General features: G+C 38.8%; 1 protein-coding gene across 2 annotated transcripts in view; it reads right to left on the reverse strand.

The window, feature by feature from the left end:
* LOC141001288 (inositol hexakisphosphate and diphosphoinositol-pentakisphosphate kinase 1-like) overlaps positions 1-13,832 on the reverse strand; it is a 57,112-nt gene extending 43,280 nt beyond the window's left edge. For both annotated transcript variants that reach the window (XM_073472314.1, XM_073472312.1), the window contains exons 1-5: positions 13,699-13,832; positions 4,702-5,250; positions 2,546-2,741; positions 1,165-1,255; positions 585-670 (exon numbers count right to left, since the gene is read on the reverse strand). In XM_073472314.1, coding sequence (XP_073328415.1) covers positions 585-670; positions 1,165-1,255; positions 2,546-2,741; positions 4,702-4,866 — 538 coding nt within the window. In that variant the 5' untranslated portion in view covers positions 4,867-5,250; positions 13,699-13,832. The remainder of the gene's footprint in view (positions 1-584; positions 671-1,164; positions 1,256-2,545; positions 2,742-4,701; positions 5,251-13,698) is intronic.
* Between the last annotated feature and the right edge of the window lie 4,704 nt (positions 13,833-18,536).

Raw genomic sequence — 18,536 nt, forward strand, 5'->3', positions numbered from 1 at the left:
AGGAAAACTTGCTAAAACAACAAAGTTAAAACAACAGTGATGCTAAAGATGAGGGAAACGCACAAATACATTTATTTATTGAACAAATTAACAAATCTCCCTGCTGATCTGGGATTTGAACATTTAACTCGTTGGTTACTAGCTGTCTTTAACTGTGGTGCTGCATTCACAAAACACTAAAACTGAGCCTTTCACATCCACTCATACAATAAATCCATTAGATATTTATGCAATTAGTTATCCTTTATTTAACCAGGAAATCTAGTAAGATACACAATCTATTTACTTAAAAAGCATAAGGCCAAAATGGCAGCAAAACTAAATAAATAAACTGCATTTTATTATTGTTAATTTCAAATATTTATTATCAAAGTTACATAATTATATGAGGAGAAGACAAAAAACAGTGGTAGACAAACAGACTCGGCTGCATACAGTTCAGAAAATTCTACTTGTGATTTAGTTTCTGGTTCTAAACAGTGAAAAATATCAACATATTATAAAGTAATTGATGCCCTGTATGCTGCCATACACCACAGATGTGTCAACAGATACATTCACACAAAATAAGACGTCTTACTCACCCTCGGGATTGTCGGGGTCTCGGTTTAACACAGCATAACGAGGTAGGTCAATGCCCTCTTCCCGTAGGATCCGGTACACTTCCCTCCTGACAGGGAATCAAACACCATTATAAACAATATCCAAAATTGAAAACCATAATGAATGAATCTATGTGTGTGTGTGTTAGTAGGGTTGGGCAGTAACACAGGAATAAGGTATACTGTGTAAGTTATGTAGAAACAACAATCATGTTATTTGATTTTCATCATGTGATTGTTTTTATTTATGTCTACTTCTTGGGAGAGGGATCTCTCCTCTGTGGCTCTTCCTGAGTTTTCTTCCATTTTCTTTTCACTGTTAAACATTTTAGGGTTTCACTGAATTGAGCGTCTAAGGACAAAAGGCATCATTCATTGTACAGATTGTAAAGCCCCTCAGGCAATGTGATTTTGAGCTATTTAAAACTGATTTGGCCAAAGCTGCCAAAAAGTAGCTGACTGATGACTTTGGCTACTTCTGTCAGTCACTGAGCCTGTTCATACTAATGTGTGTAGCCTTCTTTTTTGATACCCCTCAACTCTGTGTTTGTTCAAACCGTACCTGTCCTGTATGAAATACTGCATGTTGAGGTCATTAATGAGCAGTGGATTCCTGAGTTTGGCGTATTCCACAGCTTTGTCCAGAGGGAAACCTGAAAAGATGTCATGTGATTAAAAACTCTATAAGCTCAAACAGTTTCCTCATCAATCCAAGCTCAACCAGCATTGACAACAAACTGAAGTGATCATGATTTTCTGCTTTATTATTTGTTGCCTGATCATTTGACACAGTAGTGACTGAGCTTATATTCCACAGGATAGACAACTGTATTTAAATAACCTAACTACTTGGAGACGTACTGGCACATATTAAAAGTTTCTCATGCATAAAAACACACGAGAGAGACAGAGATGTCCTAAGGAAATAATTTTGGGAAATATGAGTTGGTTTTTTTGCACTACTGTCCAATAATAATAAAAACACAGGACCAAATATTATTATATATATATTTGGATCAAATATCTAAAAATCTCATTCTTTTAAAAATAGAAAGAGAAAAACAGTCCCATGTGAAACTCAAACACAAACTGAAAGACAAATCAGTGTCAGAGGGAAACATGACTTAAATAGTGTATAAACATATGTACAGTATATAAATTTAAAAGTGGTTTCATCCTTTGCTGTTTGTACTTGACTGCTTTTATACATAAACAAAACTTAAAACATAAACTGCTGCTAATGTCTGAGCTGTTCATGTGATTAAGTGTGCTGCAACGTGTTCATTTAAGACAGAAGACATACTGTATACATGGGAAAGTGGATTGATCTTGTTCATCTAGCTCTGCTTTTGTAAACCACACTTGGTCAGCTGAGAAATAAAAATAATTACAGGCCTTAAATAGATGTTTCCAATCCCACAGTTACCATAAACTGTTACTGGCTGCTGCCAGACAACCTGACACAACCTGGCAAACTCTCTAAAATATGGCTGGGCTTTTTAGGTACTGATATTTCCCAGGGGAACACAGAACATTTAATTTACTCAACAGATGCAGATTATTTATTACTGTGACATAGTTACTACGTGTCGCTGCAATCTTTTCCCCCATTTTTAAAAACAAATATTTAATCCTCAGTTGAGATCTGAGACAAGATTAGGGCTTTTCAAACTTTTTCCTTGTTGACTAATTTGTGGTTCAAAACATTAAAATATTTATTATAGTACATATTATTTATGGAAAAACATGATGTAATTGCGGGATGACAAGGGTTCATGTGGACAGCTTAAAGCAGCTGAGAATTTATCAGGAGGATATGCAAAACATGGTGAGCTCTCCAACCTTGCACTTAAAAAGCTAGACCTCACTTCCTCTCCACCCCCCTGTCACTGTTTCCCCTAATGCAGGAGGATGTTTTTAACTTGTTTGCAAGTTTTTTGTACCTTTAGAGTGGAAGGAGATAAGGCAGTCGCAGAGGGGCCATTTCTCCACAGGTTCCTCCAGGATCACCTCCTCAGGAAAGATGACCACGTTGATGTAGTCAAACTTACAAAGGCGCTCCAGGATCTGAGTCATGGGCTTTGACTTGGACTTCTTCATCATGGCACAGATGCCGACCACAATCTGTCGCTCTGGTGGCTAGTAGAGAGGACAGAGAAGACCAGGGTAGAGAAGGGAAAGATGAAGGGAGATGACAAGTGAGACAAGGGTAATGACAACTGACAGCATGTGCCAATGCGAAAGCACGTAGAGGGCAGTTTAAAGACAGCATGACAGCATAGATAATCTGATTTGACTTGGTGGAGCTTTAGAGCCGTTTCTTTCTTAAAGGATTTGATTTTGATTTGATTTGATTTTCCTTGTTAAAGGGTTTTTTTTGTCAATGTGTTTGACAAAGTTTTTCCTCACTCAAATTGAGGGTCTAAGGAAAGAGGATGTGTTCAGTGTGCAGACTGGGCTATATAACTAAAACTGAATTGAATTGATTTGATTTGATTGACAAAAATCTTTCCACAACCCAGATTGAATCAATGTTATAATGCTGGGTTAAACATAAATAAAAAATAATGTGATAATTTGCTAATCCTTTTTGACATATACTCAATTGAAAACAGTTCAAAGACAACATATTCAATGTTTTACCTCAGCAAGTAAATATCTGTTAATTCTGATCATGATTGGAACGGGGCATTCTCGAAAGGTCATTCAGAGGTTCAACACGTTGTGAAACACATGATTGTATGAAAGATATTACTACATGGGCTCAGGAAAAATTCATAAAAACCTTGTTGGAAAACACACTTAATTTGCAAATTGATTACATTCTGGTTTCTCATTTGTGTGCCAACTTTGTCTGGTTACCTCCATGTTATATGCTAGCTGTAGCCATCTTAACATGCTAAAAGAAGGACATTATCATGATAACACCATAGTAAGATGCACTTTGAGCTGAATGCTAACGCCAACCTCAGCCACAAAGTACAGTTAGACTGATAAAGTTGAGTCTACCAATGCAGAGTTGTGTCTGACAAGCTTATATGTCCTGAAATGGGAACTACAGAGAGGAAAAACCCTTTTGTCAGTCCAAACAAAGAGAAATCCTACTGACTTTGGTGATCCCTCGACTTTTCATCCAGAGCAACCAGCACTTAATCAGTTTTGCTTATTAAGTGCAATCTCAAATGTACTCTATCGACAAGAAATGTTGGTCACTTTGGCCCTACTAGTGGTGGTATTCATCCATTAACATTGTTTCCGGTGTGTAATGACCTTTACAGCCTCTCAGGGCCAGTAGTGCTGCTGCAGACTTTTAATTCTGTCAAAAGTTGTGAAGGATGATAGCTGTGTATTGATTCTTTAAATTTGCCATCAGATTGTTTATGATTGACATGATTTTATGTCCCCATTTCTTACTACAATCAGGAAAAAGGTATTGCTTTGTCTGTAGGCTAAACCTTTATCAGATTCATGGAAAATTCATGGAAATATATTTATTTCTCAAGTATGAAAATTGCTGTTGTGCCACAGCGGCTGTGTTGACAGCTAAAGCATGAACTTAACTGCTACCTGCTTCCTCAATGTAACATCAGCTAAATGGCAAAAATGTCTATGAGACAAAGAGAGAGGGACTCATATCAAGTAAGCGAGCAGCCTGAAGCACCACCATAAAGTCCTTTTATAGCTGCAGGACTAACAACAGAGCAGATGCCTTAAAGTTGTTTATCTACTGCATTGTTCTCACGCCAGCCTTTGTATATTTCTGTCCCTATTTTTTTCCACTGTCCAATTCCAAATAAAACTTTCCTCTTTAAAATTTCCAGGCCTGTTAACTTCCTATTGCCCAAGATGGACACAGCTCTGGCTTCCTGTTCCAAAATTAAATCCCCTTTTTTCCACTGTAGATTCACAGTTACTTAATAAATCATTGATAATACTATGCGTAGACTCTAATAGACAAATGTGACTGTAACAAAAATGAGTGATATATTCATTTCGATGTTAAAACGTCACAACCAAATCACCTATAGCCATAAGGCACCCCGCCTAAAAACTTTACCAACCAGCTGTGTGTACACCTGAATTAACACCTGTCACTTACCGACTCATCTTCATCATCCTCCATGTCCTCCTCTCGATACATCTCATTCTTCATGCCTGTCTCCATTTGGCCCGAATCATGTTCGTCATCTTCACAGCCAAGCACAAACCGAGGAACGTCTCTTTGATCCCGCCCCTGTCCTTCCCCGTCGCAGGGCTCGGTCATCACAAACACCTCTGTAACATGGCTGCTTGGTGACTCCTCAATCAGCTGAGCAGGAAGAAACCCAGTAAACTCTGTCACACCTGAAAGCCTTGTGATAAAGTGAAGGGCCTGTTGGTGTTTCTGAGCTGGCTGATAACAGCTACGTGCGTTTGTGGGCGTACAAGTATGAGTTGAGGTAGAAAAAGAGTGGTAGATTTCCTAAGAGGTAGAACAGAGAGAGTGGACTCCACGTGGGTTGAGGTAGATTAGTCAAGACCCAGGTTGTAAAACTCCCTGTGTCAGGACAGAGGAGCTCTGGCTCTGAGAGATAACATGTTCCAGTCTGGAGATGCTTCTTCACACAGGAATCCCCTGGGTCAACATCTGTGCACCGTTTCCCTTACCCTAGGAATAAAAAGGTAAATAAATAACACATGAAAACAAGTTCTGGCAGCCAGTTCAGAACAATTCTTCAGATACACAAAAGAGTAAAACTGGACAAGTTAAGCAACATTTGGTAACTGCAGAGAAACATTAGTTACAGCTGTGCAACTTTAATAAATATAGTGCATCTGATTAACCACAGGGCTCGATCAGCTGTGACACAACAGAAGGAAAACTTCATTGATTCCTGTAGAAACTGGGTTATTACAACTCAATATCAGCAAAATGTTTTGCCCCAAATTTTGAAACAATCCCTACAGGTGTTCCCGAGATGTGTCACTCACAACAATGGGACAGACACGAGGTAACAGTGAAAAAACGAGTTCATTCTCAAGTCAAAGTTGTCATTTTCAAAAACATAATGCCTCCAGGCACAGCCGTCGCCGGCACAGTGGCATAACATCCTAGCACATTTATTTTTCACCATAGTTCCTTCCTACATTCAGACATTTACTTGTTATGTTAAGTGCAAACTACAAACAAGACTCTGCATGTCATAACAATGTTAAGTCTTGGAAACATATGCCTTGAAGTAACACATGCATGCTCAGACAAATTTGCAATGCAGCAGTCAACATTTGCATAAGCCTTGCACACAACTCAAAAAAGTAAAGCCTAGCAGCTGTAACCTGAACAAGAGACCATGACAACTGGCTGTACACCAAGAGAGTGCAACATCAGACAAGACAGACATATAACTTAGCAAGCCAGCTAATGTCCAGCTCAGCGTCTGTCTGCAGCCTTTTATTTAGTGAAGCTGATGCTAACGACTAAAAGCCAGTGGTGTCCATGCCTGCCCCTGAACCTCCTTTCACTACTAGTATTTTCATAAATACAGACCAGGCTTTAATTCAGTTAGTTAAGTCTGGGTCAGAGCTTTTAACAGGTGAGATGACCCACACTTCACCTTCTTTCATTTCCAAAAAAGCTCATCCTGCTGGCTTGAAGAGGAGCCAGACTGTGGATCGTATTACTCTGGATTGCATTTAACTTCTTAGATATAAATCTTTATCTTAATTATTCAATCATAACCACAAACTGAATTTCCTCTATATTTCCCAAGGGCTCCAGTTGTCTAAACTAAAACACATCAAATCTAGAGTTACTTATTAAGTCACTTTCCCTCCCCAGTTTCTCCCAGGTTAGGACAGTGATTTAAACACTGTGGACTCACTCAGACTTAGTTTCTTTTGAAGAAAAACGCACTTTGAAGAAAAAAGGCACTGAAGTTTAGAATGACATAATGGCTCAATCAATGTGAAATGATGCAGATTAAAGTCTAGAAACTCTTTGTTTAAATGTATTATGACATCTCTGGATCCTTGTCAAGAATATTGCACCCTGGTTGGGTTTGTCTGCTGTTCTTTCAATACAGTTTATAGTTGTTGCTCATCGGCTGGCTCCTCAACATGATGCAACACTGAACTTGTTTCTGCAATCGTTTTTGAATTTCCACTTCCCAGAGTCCTTTACACAGAGGCATTATGGAGGAACAAAAGGAGTTGCTGTTTGTTGTCTCTGTCTTTACTGTGATGACAGTTTGAAAGCCAAACAATGGAGTTTAAGCCTATTATTTCAATGTGGCTTTTCAGTTCCCACAGCACCCAGCTGGAGAACTTTGTTCGGTGTCATATGTTGTGAATTTCTTGTTTACAATAAAATAACAGCTTCAAAATCATTTTGATGGTTCAGTGTTGTGTAATAGCCTACCTATCATTTGTTTCTGCACTATGTAAGCTTGATGAGAGGGTGGGATCGCAGAGTAACGTACATGTTTACTTCAAGATACAAGTTTTCAAGACATAACATTGTTATGACGCAATGAGTTTTGTTTGTAGTTAGCACCTACTTTACATCTGATAGATTGTATCAGAGAACTCAAAACTATGGAGCAAGAACCTCAACTGTGGTCTTTACACTTAGCCTGTCCTGCAATAAATCCATTAATCAAGAAGACCATAAAGATCAGTTATTGTTCCACCGTTTTAACTGAAGCGTTAATTCAACTCTATGGTCATTTTCCAGGGTGTGGTTTTTGGTTTTGTTGGACTGTATTGCATTAGGTGTTTCTGATATTTAGCCTACTCTCACTGCTATAAATGGGATGGAAAAGAAAGAAGGAGAATAAACTTTGTCCTGAGTGTACTAGCACTTAATGCCTTGAAACAACTTTCAGTTACAGCGAAGACATGAACAAACAATCATCTGCAAAATCATGACACACAGACCAAAGCTAACAGAGGTTGATGCCATTCAATGATGATTAGCTGATCGAAAGAACATTAATCGCAAACTATTTTGATAATAATGTCCGTAATTTTTCAGGCAAAATGTCAAACATTTGCTGGTTCCGGCTTCTTCAACTATAAGATTTGCTGCTTTTCTTTGTCAGATTTTGGACTGTTGGTTGTATAAAAGATGCAATCTGAAGATCACTTTTTAGCAATTTTCTAATCAGGATATGATGTTTCTCTTAGCAGAAATCCAACACTTAACAGCAGCCAAATCTGAACAGACATTTGCATCCCTAGTACTTCCAAATAATGGGTGTGTGTGTGTTGTCACTGCTTGTCTGTTATCTGATCCGAAACAACAGGACAAAGATACAATGCTGTTATGTCATCCCTCGTAACTGAGCCAAAGCCCGAGAGCGAGGTGTGAAATGAAGCCAAGCTAGAAGAAGAAACTTGCCACTGTACTGCAGTATGTCCACAAAACAGAAGATGCAGCCAAGACAGTTCATGTGTCTCAGCGGTGTAGTCCAACACCCCTGCCTTCAAACACCACCACCACCACTACCACCATCCTGACCCCACTACCCACAACAAACAGCTGACTCGGGGGGAAAAGCCTCCAGAAACAGATGGGTAGATCATATCACAACATACCACGAGCCGACTGTGCATTCCATGCAGTCTTTGAATGACTGCGAGAACTTATTTAAAGTCACTTCCACTCACATTCAGTGCGGATCAGTTCACTGGCACCTTTGAACGTTCTGGCTGCGAAAGAGCAGACATGGTCTTCCTGTGTCCTGGACTTTCTGCCAGGACATACTTCAACTGAATCTCACATGTGACCCATCTTAACCTTGGTACCCAGAAATAACTATGTCCTCTTCTGCAGGGGGGCGAAACAGGAACTGAGGGGTGGAGCCAAGGCACGGGGATTGGGTGCCATGAGCCAGCTATACGCTACCCAAAGATAACTCATCATTACTAACCCCAGAGGCGATGACAGGCCGCACTAAACTAAGTGGAAGTCCTTCTTGCTGGCTCAGGGTCGGAGAACACTAACAGAGATAAATAATGTAACTGCTGTGAGGAGGCACCACTGAGCCTGAGTTTATTCTATCTTTACTACACCAAGGGCATGAACTTTAGTCTACTGGCAGGACGAGCCAACACTGCACACGTCAAGTAAATACTGCATGATGGTTAGAAGCACCAGATGTATCTAAAGATACATTTAATTTCAAATAGATACTAAATACTTCACAGATTAAAATGACTTTCAGCAGTGAACTGAGCTGGTGTCATGATTGGCTGTAAGGGGGAACAGGACTCTTGGGCTTCACTTACACATGACTCAACACCACTGTTGGTCCAACGTTGCACGCTATTACAATTTCTACAGTTATACTGTGCTCTGAAGCAACATTTACCCCAGAAAATCAACTCCTCTAGTACAGGCTCATTATACGATACAATTCACGATACCCACGATAACAACAGTGATTTTGCTATACATTGCAAGACAATCATCTAACAATACATTAAGAGTACGATACAAAAGTGACAGCAAATTTTCCATGTCCAAGTGAGCTGTAATTGCAATGTAAAATAGCCAGAAAGCAGAACAGGAGACAACTATGTCTCAATTCTTTTCAATCAAACTTACACCACAAGGAGTTGTGAAGTAGTGACTCTGGTAAGTCAAAGTATCAGAGAAAGCTGTTTAGAGCGCCTGCATGTTTTATGAAAAATCTATATATTGCACCAGTGTAGCAATAATCGTATTGCCATAGAAAGGGATTCAAAATATTGCCATAATGATATTTTATCCCACCCAATCTGCATCTTAAAGCTATCCATGTTGGGTACATATAAAGACTTATAAAGACCACTGTTGTACAGATGAAGAGGACACGAAGATGTCTGACTAGCGATGCACAATAATATCAGCACAGCATCTGTATCGGCCGTTAAAGGCTTAAAAAATACAAATATCAGCATTTGCCAAAATTAATATTTCCGCCAAAGTGACATGGCAAACCGGAAGTAGTTTTCGTATTTTGCCCATTGAATGTGTACATTTTTAAAAAGCATTGTATGTCTGCATCTGCAAGTGCCCCATCATGACACAAGAGTAGGAATAATAATTTATTAATTCCTCTACAGGAGAGACTTGATGTTTTCTGCAATCAGAAGTTCAGTTCATCAGTTCATTATCTTGACCGTTTTTCCATGAGGGTTGCGGAGATGTTGCCGCTTTACCTCCCCCTTTCAGGGGGTTGCGGGGGTTACTGGGGCCAAATCCAGTTTTCATAGGGCGGAGGCCAGGGTATATCCCTGGACGAGTCGCCAGCTCATTGCAGGGCCCGCTGACGGCAGAGGCTGCCACACAAGGTGCCAACTGCGCGTCAGGAGCAGTTTCGGGGTTCAGTATCTTGCTCAAGGATACTTCGGCATGTAGCTCAGTTTGGCCCAGGGGAGCCGGGGTTTGAACCAGCGACCTTCTGGTCACTGGTCACCTGCTCTACCCACTGAGCTGCCACCCATCCTGTGTGGGGTTTTTTGGAGTTTGCTGAAAAATGCTGAACATGAAAGAACAAGAAGATGAACATGATAAACAATCTGTAAATCCCAGCCTGTAAAATTCTATTGTACCATTGGGTTTAAAGAGCAGTTTGAAAAGAAGTGGTACCCTTATTTGTGCTGACTGGAAGTCAGAATATCTCATCCTCTGCTGCTACAATTAAGACAATTTTTAAAATCTTTTTCTTGCAAGTGACTCAACGTAATGACAGTGTGATACTGAATCACTGGAGTACCCCTTTAAAATGTGACTGACTTTTGAAAAAGGAAATTATACAGTCTTCCTCGTACATTTAAGATGTTGAATTTATAAGCAATAAAATGCACTGTTTCTCAAATGTATACACTCAGGCGTTTTGGTGCTGCAGTCTTGACTAGTATGAGTACCATGTGGTGGCTAATGTTAGCAAACTGCAGATAGATATTGCAGTATAACTGACATCACATCAGTCGGTTGGCTGACTCTATGATTGTTTTCTTTCTACTTCAGCTCTACATGCTCTGCATTTAAGCTTTTACCTTGATCTCTGACTTCCTTCTTTAGACAACGCTAAACACTAATGCACCCAGAAAAATAGACAGTAAAAAGCAGGCATTGTATTCACACCCATATCAAAGATTTTCAAACTATTTCCACTCCTGACCCTTGTGGACAACTTCAAGACACAAGTGTATTATGAATGTCTGACTTTCATATTTCTGTCATTTCAGGGCACAAAGCTGCACCCATGACTCGGTTGAGATGATGTCAATTTTTAGACACAAATGAGGGTCAATTAAAGTCATGAAGGACTTAATGTCCCTTTCACTGAGGTCAAAACAGAAGGAAGACACAAAGGAGCCAGACAGAGAAAACGGACGAAATCATTATGTGAAACTGTCTCTTGTCTTCCACTTATATTGTTACCATCACAAAAATAAAAACCTGTGTCACCCATGAATAAATTAGGCGGCTGATTAAAAACATCCCCAGCTGTCACCTGTGGGCCCTCGACCATGGATGAGTCACCTCCACCATCACTGCAGGTCTGGAGATCAACAACTCGGCTCCAATAAAAGGCTTTTAACCTTTGAGACTGTCTGCCACAGGAAGCCTGTGTCGGGTTTATGACTGGTGAGGGAGGAGCTTGTCATTAGCTCCTATTCACCATCATTTCTCTGATAAGACAGCAAATGAGAAACATCACGACACACTGTGCAAATGGCAACAGTGATTGCTTGTCAATCATGGAGAAAAAGAAGTAATGAATGACATAATGATGTGTTTGTAACTGAGACCTTTACAGTGAAAAAGGTTAACATTTAGCTCAGTATCACTACTTTCCTGTCAGGCAGAACCAGTGAGCAGCTTGTTATCTGAAGAGACTTCAAGACTAAATCATTAACAAAACTGTTAATTATTATTATTAGCTACTGCTTAAGTGCACAAAGTTATCGAGGTTGGACACTAACATCAGCCCTGAAACAGTATCTCCCCCAAGGGTCAGATAACATGCCGGTAATGTTATCAGGATACAACTACCAGCAGAACAGGAGTTACTTGTAGAGCTTGTAGAGCTTGTAAATTCATTATGCAGCGAGCTGTCGTGAAATTGGCTTTGTTTGCAAATACAAACTGTTGTCATCACTGGAAACAGAGGCCATAATAGGCTTGCTGGTGTACAGCAGGCCCTGAAAACAGACCCATTATTTCTAACTCATCAACGCAAACATTGTTCACTGTAAGAGATTAAACCTCTGTCGGCTTCACAAGATGATTTATGAAACATTGAAAGATACATGACTTTATTCTCTTGCTTCTCAGCTACTGATGAATAACTTTTATACAGCTTTCAGGGTGACAATAAAATGAAACTTTAATGGATCCCTGAGGAGAATCTGGGGTGCTGCAGCAGTAGATAACACAGAGACTCAGCAGCAACAAAACACAGGATAAACAAGATAGATAACAATGTGTATTAGATATAGCAGATGGGGTTTATATTAAAATAGGAGACAATTTCACAGATGACAATTTTAACATCATAACATGCTAAATAATGAATCGAGAAGAAAAGTAGAGATCATAGCGATAAATATATTCTCCAAAATAACAGCAGCACCCAATAATTTTGTATGTACTGATCGTACTTCATGATATTAGATTGATTTAACAGTAGGGCTGCACAATATGGTCCAAAAAGTCAGATATTGTGATTGCGACATTATTCACGATTAGTGAGAATGATCGTTTTGGAACACAATTTACCTTTTCACTCAAAAAACTATTGAAATCATGACAATGTGACATTTGTTGTGGTTTGTACTAAATAAACATGTTTTCTTACAGCTGCAGAGCAAGATTCAAAGTCCAGGGCATCTCTGCAGCTGCTTTGTCACATATTTTATCATTATTTAAAAATTGCATTTCTTTTCCATTTGGATATTTCACTTGGCCATAGTGTGATTTCAATTATATTGCAATTAATTATGCAGCCCTATTGAACAGTTACTATTGTCGGCAACAAAGTGACCTACAATACGTGCATTGGTCTTCAACAAGAGCTGTAAACTACTTTTTTGTTTGCTTGCTTTTTTGATTACTGGAGTCTGAGAACAAAACATGTGACCAGTGCAGAGCTGCAATGATCAATTAATTCCAACACCCCTGCCTGCAGTCAATTAAATCAATCACCAACTATTTTGATTATCAACTGATCGATTGGAGTGATTTTTTTCAACAAACAAAGTACTTGAATGAGAACATTTCCTGGTTTCTTTCCTTCTCTATGACAGTAAACTGAATATTTTTGGGTTGTGGATCTCCCCTGGTTTGCTTAAATTAATTTAATTTACACATTAACTTTACAGATGGAAAATATCAGTGATTAAACTATTAATCGCTTGACAGAACATTAATGAGCAACTATTTTGATAATCAATAATTTAAAAAAAATCATTTTTAAGGTAAACGCAGCAACAGCTCTCTGTTAGGGTCTCTTACTACTTTTAGTTGTCTTATATGAAAATATTTGGGCTTTTACAACTTTCAATCAGACAAAGCAAGCAATCTGAAGATGTCACAGGAACACAGGAAAGCAGGAACACACATTTTCCCACCCTCAGTAGCCACACACACTCACTCACACACACACACACACACACACACACACACACACACACACACACACACAATATGTAAACACTCCCAGTTTCGCTCTCTGATAGTTTAGGTTTTTGATTAAATATCCCCTGCTCTCTTGGTTGCTACCACACTATACTAGGACCACATCACAGGTGTCCAGCAGCCTGTTTGAAGCCACAACCTTCGTCTCAGATCACTGTAAACACAATGAATGAGTCAGTTGTAGGTGTAGTAGTAAGAATCAGCTCCTGTTGGAGGAATAAACTGCATAAAAAAACAGATAAAATAAATCAGTGCGTCGTCCTGCTAACCACACAGCACTCCTGACAGATACACTTAAGTTACAAAACGTTAAAAGCTTGCCTGCTTTTGTCCATTTCCTCCGACAAAACAGCAAAATCCAACTATCACAGGACTCAAAGCCACGCCGTGAGAGGAGCAGAAAGCGTTAACATGAACGGGACTTACCGGCGGAAACCCTCTGGAAGTCAGTCAGCTGTTCACTTCCTTGTTTCCCCGACTGAACTCGACTGTGAGGAAGCTGCCGCCGCCTCACTTTAGTTTCTTTTTACTCTCTGTAAAGTTGTGAGCTACTCGCTAAAGTTCACGTCCGGTCATTGCTGGTGATTAGCCAGATAGCTGCTGCTGCTGCTGCTGCTGCCGCCGCCTGCTGCTCCACTGCGGGCTTCCGTCATTTTCTTTTTCTTCACCTTTTTTGTTTTTTCACAGAAAGTTTAGTTTTTTAAAGCTGCGTCATCACTGCCATCTAGCGGCCAAAGTGTGCGTTGCAGCGCTGCACGTTTCAATGACCAACAGAGGGAAGTTTTTGTGCCACGGATCCTCGATATAATCAGATACTAAAATAAACAGTATACTCGAGTGCTGTACTTAACCTTCATGCAACTGATAAAAAATACAAAAATAAAAATGTACTCAGATCACATTTAGTACAAAAAATGTTCCACGTCAATAACTACCATAAAAATACTATATATTGATATAATCTTCAACTTTCACTGGGTTGCATTTTTCAACCAGCATCAGTCCTGATAATAACTACCAAATATTCATTCATATTCAGGATTTCAACCCTTTAAATACTAATTTGTTTGCCATGATGCCACCGTTTTTTGTTGTTTTCTTTCTTCAAATAAATCCATATACTTAATATACATATACTTAATATATGGTATTTTTGTGGCAGTTTTTGACACAGAACATTTTTGTTGTACTAAATGTGGTCTTTTATCAGTTGCATGGAGGATTTAAGTTTTATTATAAGGCAAAGCCCCCTATAGCACGCAAGGGAAATAGCATGTACTCGGCTTATGGACCAAAATACAGGTAAACTGCCCTATCTAGTGAAAAATAGTAACAATTACAAAAACTCATCCAAGACTACAGAATGAAAGCCTGATAATATGGGGTGCATGATTTTATGCTGTAATGACAGTGGGATGGGAAAAAAAACATACTTTAATGGGTTTTAATGGTTCATAATATGTGCAACAGTTTTAGCTGTCTTTCTGTAATATACACCGTGTATTTAAGATATATTATATGAGCTGAGGTTGAAATTTAAAAGAAGAAATAACGATCACCAAGATTTATGCAATATGCATTAATACAGCCAAAATGATCCAACAATGAAAGTTAAAAGAACATAAAATGTAACAGTTGCATGAGGGTTAAGTAAAACTTCTCGCATGATTCTGCTGCTTCAGTCACATTTTACAATCCTTCCCTTGGGTGAAATATAAAGACTGTAGTCCGCAGTCCTCCCACACTTCAATATACCCCATGTCAATAAAGCAGCACTGGTCCAATAACTGCAAGACCTGTGAGGGGTAAAGGCTTTCAAGAGGGGATCAACTAATAATTTATTGTGAGCTGTAACTGCTTTTTGTTTCTGCACTAATATCCTTGAAATGTGTCAGTATGTTGTGAGAATCAGAATTCACATAGTAACAATTACTTGTGTGGGGTACAGTAGAGTCGTGTTTCAGGCACCCCTGAATAATGTATGTCCAAGTTTTACTCTCTTTTTAGCTCTGTCTATAGTCTCCACCAACTCCTAAGGGAAATATGTTGCTCTGTAGCTGTCAGCCTGCTATTTAGTGCCAGGGAGGTAACATACTGTGGTGTTTTAGAGCTTTTTTTATTCAGTACTCTCCACTGATGGGAACGGTGAGATGTAACAGTAAAGCAGTAGTAAAATCAAAGTAATGACCCGAGAGATGCTAAAATACTCTGAGGAAGAGTTGGAAGATATTTATCTGTGAGTTTATCACAATGGCCTACACTTATCACATTGCAAGTAGTCCTGTGATCTATTGTTGATATAAAAATATTGGTGGAAGTACAGAAATATATTTTCCATATATTATTTGTGTAAATTATATCAATATTTTCAACTTTTAATTACATATAACACTGATATGAAGATTTGACACAGGGTTTTGTTTGAAATTAGTGCCATATTCATGTGTACTCAAATAAATATTTAATAATGTACCTGCAATATATTACTGGATGAATGTAACAGTATATATTCACTATATTGCGCAATATGTTCTTGAAGCATAATCACAATATACTGGCATGTATTGTCAAATATATGTGGACATACTTTCATATATCTTTATTTTATTACATATTTTCCCGTACATGTCAATATAGGCTGTTCTGTAAAGCTTTATTTATTGTAAGCCTATTCATGTATCTGGTATACAGAAACATGAAAATACACAAATATCATCAAATGTGGATCAGATTTGTGTCATCTAAGAGACTAATAACACATACAGACTTATTATTTCATTAGGTAATCCATCACACTCTGCTGCCTCACACAGGAACCACACACAGTCAGCTGAGGTATGAAACAAGCCTTACATAGATCCCCATAATCCCACAGTTGCCTTTGCTTCCCATTGAGACATTCCCAGCATCAGACCGGCGCTGGTCGCTGCCAGACAGCCCGGTCTGGCAACCTGTCAAGAAAGTGTGGAGCGGCTCTCTTGCCCCATCATGCAGCAGTACATGAGAAGTCTGTCTGTGCTTCGGCATAAGGAAGCAGTGTTCACTAAAAACCACTAAAACTAAAAACCCCTCCTCCTCATCTTCTCTCTCTCACCACCTATCCAGCATCCAAAAATTATGTAATGCATTAAAAAAAATTGTAATGCTCTCTGAAGCGCCCTGTCTTCACTGATTCAATGGGTGCACTATCACTGACGGCCATCTTGGATTTTGAAAGCGTGCTGACAGACACGTCTTTGTCCACATTGAGTTTAAAGGAGACAGGAGGAAACAGAGGTGAAAAGGTCTGTTTAAAGTGTGCAGCTCTGTAACATTAAACTTAGATGATTGTCAGCAGTCAAATTAGCATTGACACCTATAGAGGAGAGCTAGTTAAAATGTGCACTGTGACCGAATTTGCTCCGTAACCAAATATATGTTTAAAAAAAACAGGAAACTTTCCTTCATGTAGTTTCCATGGATGAAGAGTGTGCACAGTCACTAATGATGGATAACGAGGTGAATGAGTTCACTTCACTCTCTCTCTGTGTTACTCTCTCTTCCTCCACCTCTCTCGCTCACTTTCTCACACAGACTTCCTGGAAAAGTGGAAAATATTTGCTGTTATTATGGATCATTAACTCTACCACGTTTACTGTAACTATGACTGATCTTAGTAACAAACTGCACTTAACTGTCTCACTTTGGGCCACGGTGGCTGCGGATTACATTCCATTAATGGTAGAAGCTTATAATAGCTGCAGTAATGACAGAGATGCAGAACAGTCCTGCATGCCATTTGTCACATTGGCCGAGAAGCAACAGTAAAAACATTATACTAATAAATAATGCACATCAAACAGCATGCTTTTAACTTTTAGTTATAAGTTTCATAACTGTAAAAACCTCTGGTGGAACAAAGACGTACATTTTCTCAAGTTCTGTGTTTAAGTACAATTTTGAGGTTGTACTTGATTGATTAATTTATTTTATATCATTTTAGAGTAATTCCACTTCATTTCAGAGAGCTCAGACTATGTACACTACTTTAATTTGATAATAAATAAATCAACTTTATTTATATAGCACCTTTTCACAAAGTGCTTTGACAAACAAACAAAAGAAAAAAAACTCTGAAAGACAATATTACAGGAAAACACTCAACAGTCAAGCCAAACGCAAGGTAGCCTCGTCTGGTGACTTAAAACAAGAAGGCAGAACAGAAAATGTAAAAACACAAAAAGTCAATATGAGTAGTCACAAGTAAAAGGAATAAAAATGATAAAACAGGCAAAATCACAGAAAAAAGATAACAACTGTTTACTTTTCAAAATAAGATTCTGAAAGCAGCTCCAACAGTAGCCAAATTTTCTTTCACTCAAACCCAATAAAAACTCAACTGAGAAGGTAACTAGATTGGTATCCAGTTACCATCTCTTGTTATTAATCAGTACAGATTATAAAAATATGATCAAGGCTCTAGTTGTCAGGATTGAAACAATTATTCCATTCATTAACCTCCTGACCAAACAAGTTTAAGAGTGCTTTCTTTCATCATCAGTCCTCTCAAATTATTTGACTTAGCTTCCAACTGTTAGAAAAACTAATTCTGTAACATTGTCACCGGACGCAGAAAGACCATTTTACAGAATGAACTGGAAAATCTTCGGCGATACTAACATTTAACATTTTGGCATTGCTACTTCTACTTAAACTAGTTTTTCAATGTGAATACACTGCTTTCTCGCAGAGACTTAGATGAGAAGATCCCATATCAGCCTCTGATACTTGAGGTTTAGCCTGTGGCATGAGGGTGGCCCAAGTTTACAAAAGATCAGTTTCAGAAAGAGTTAAAACAAGAGATTTTCTCACTGATCTCATTTCACTTTTTTGACATCTGGTTTGGAAAAAATAATGGATGCATGACTAGAAAATAGCTAGTGTACTCTATCTCTATTAGTCCCGTATTGTGCATTTATCCTACTGCAAAGTATAACTGATATTATAATAAGACTCAATAAATGGTGGACAATCCTGCTTTTCTGTGTCTTCTTTGGATTGAGCAATAGTGACATACAGGACAATAGGAAGTCACAGTTGGATGCCATGCCTGCAGCTTTACTTGCAGGATGAGTGTTTGATAAAAGCCACACAGGTCAAGCACAATAAACAGAGGATGTTATAATTTCCTGTCCAACTGTGTAAGTCACCAGTACGTCTTTACATCAGTGTCACAGAGAGAAATTCCTGTACTGGTATTTTTGTTGCTGGTAGCTGAGCGTGTG

Source organism: Pagrus major, chromosome 8 (assembly GCF_040436345.1).
Source record: "Pagrus major chromosome 8, Pma_NU_1.0".
Taxonomy (NCBI): domain Eukaryota; kingdom Metazoa; phylum Chordata; class Actinopteri; order Spariformes; family Sparidae; genus Pagrus; species Pagrus major.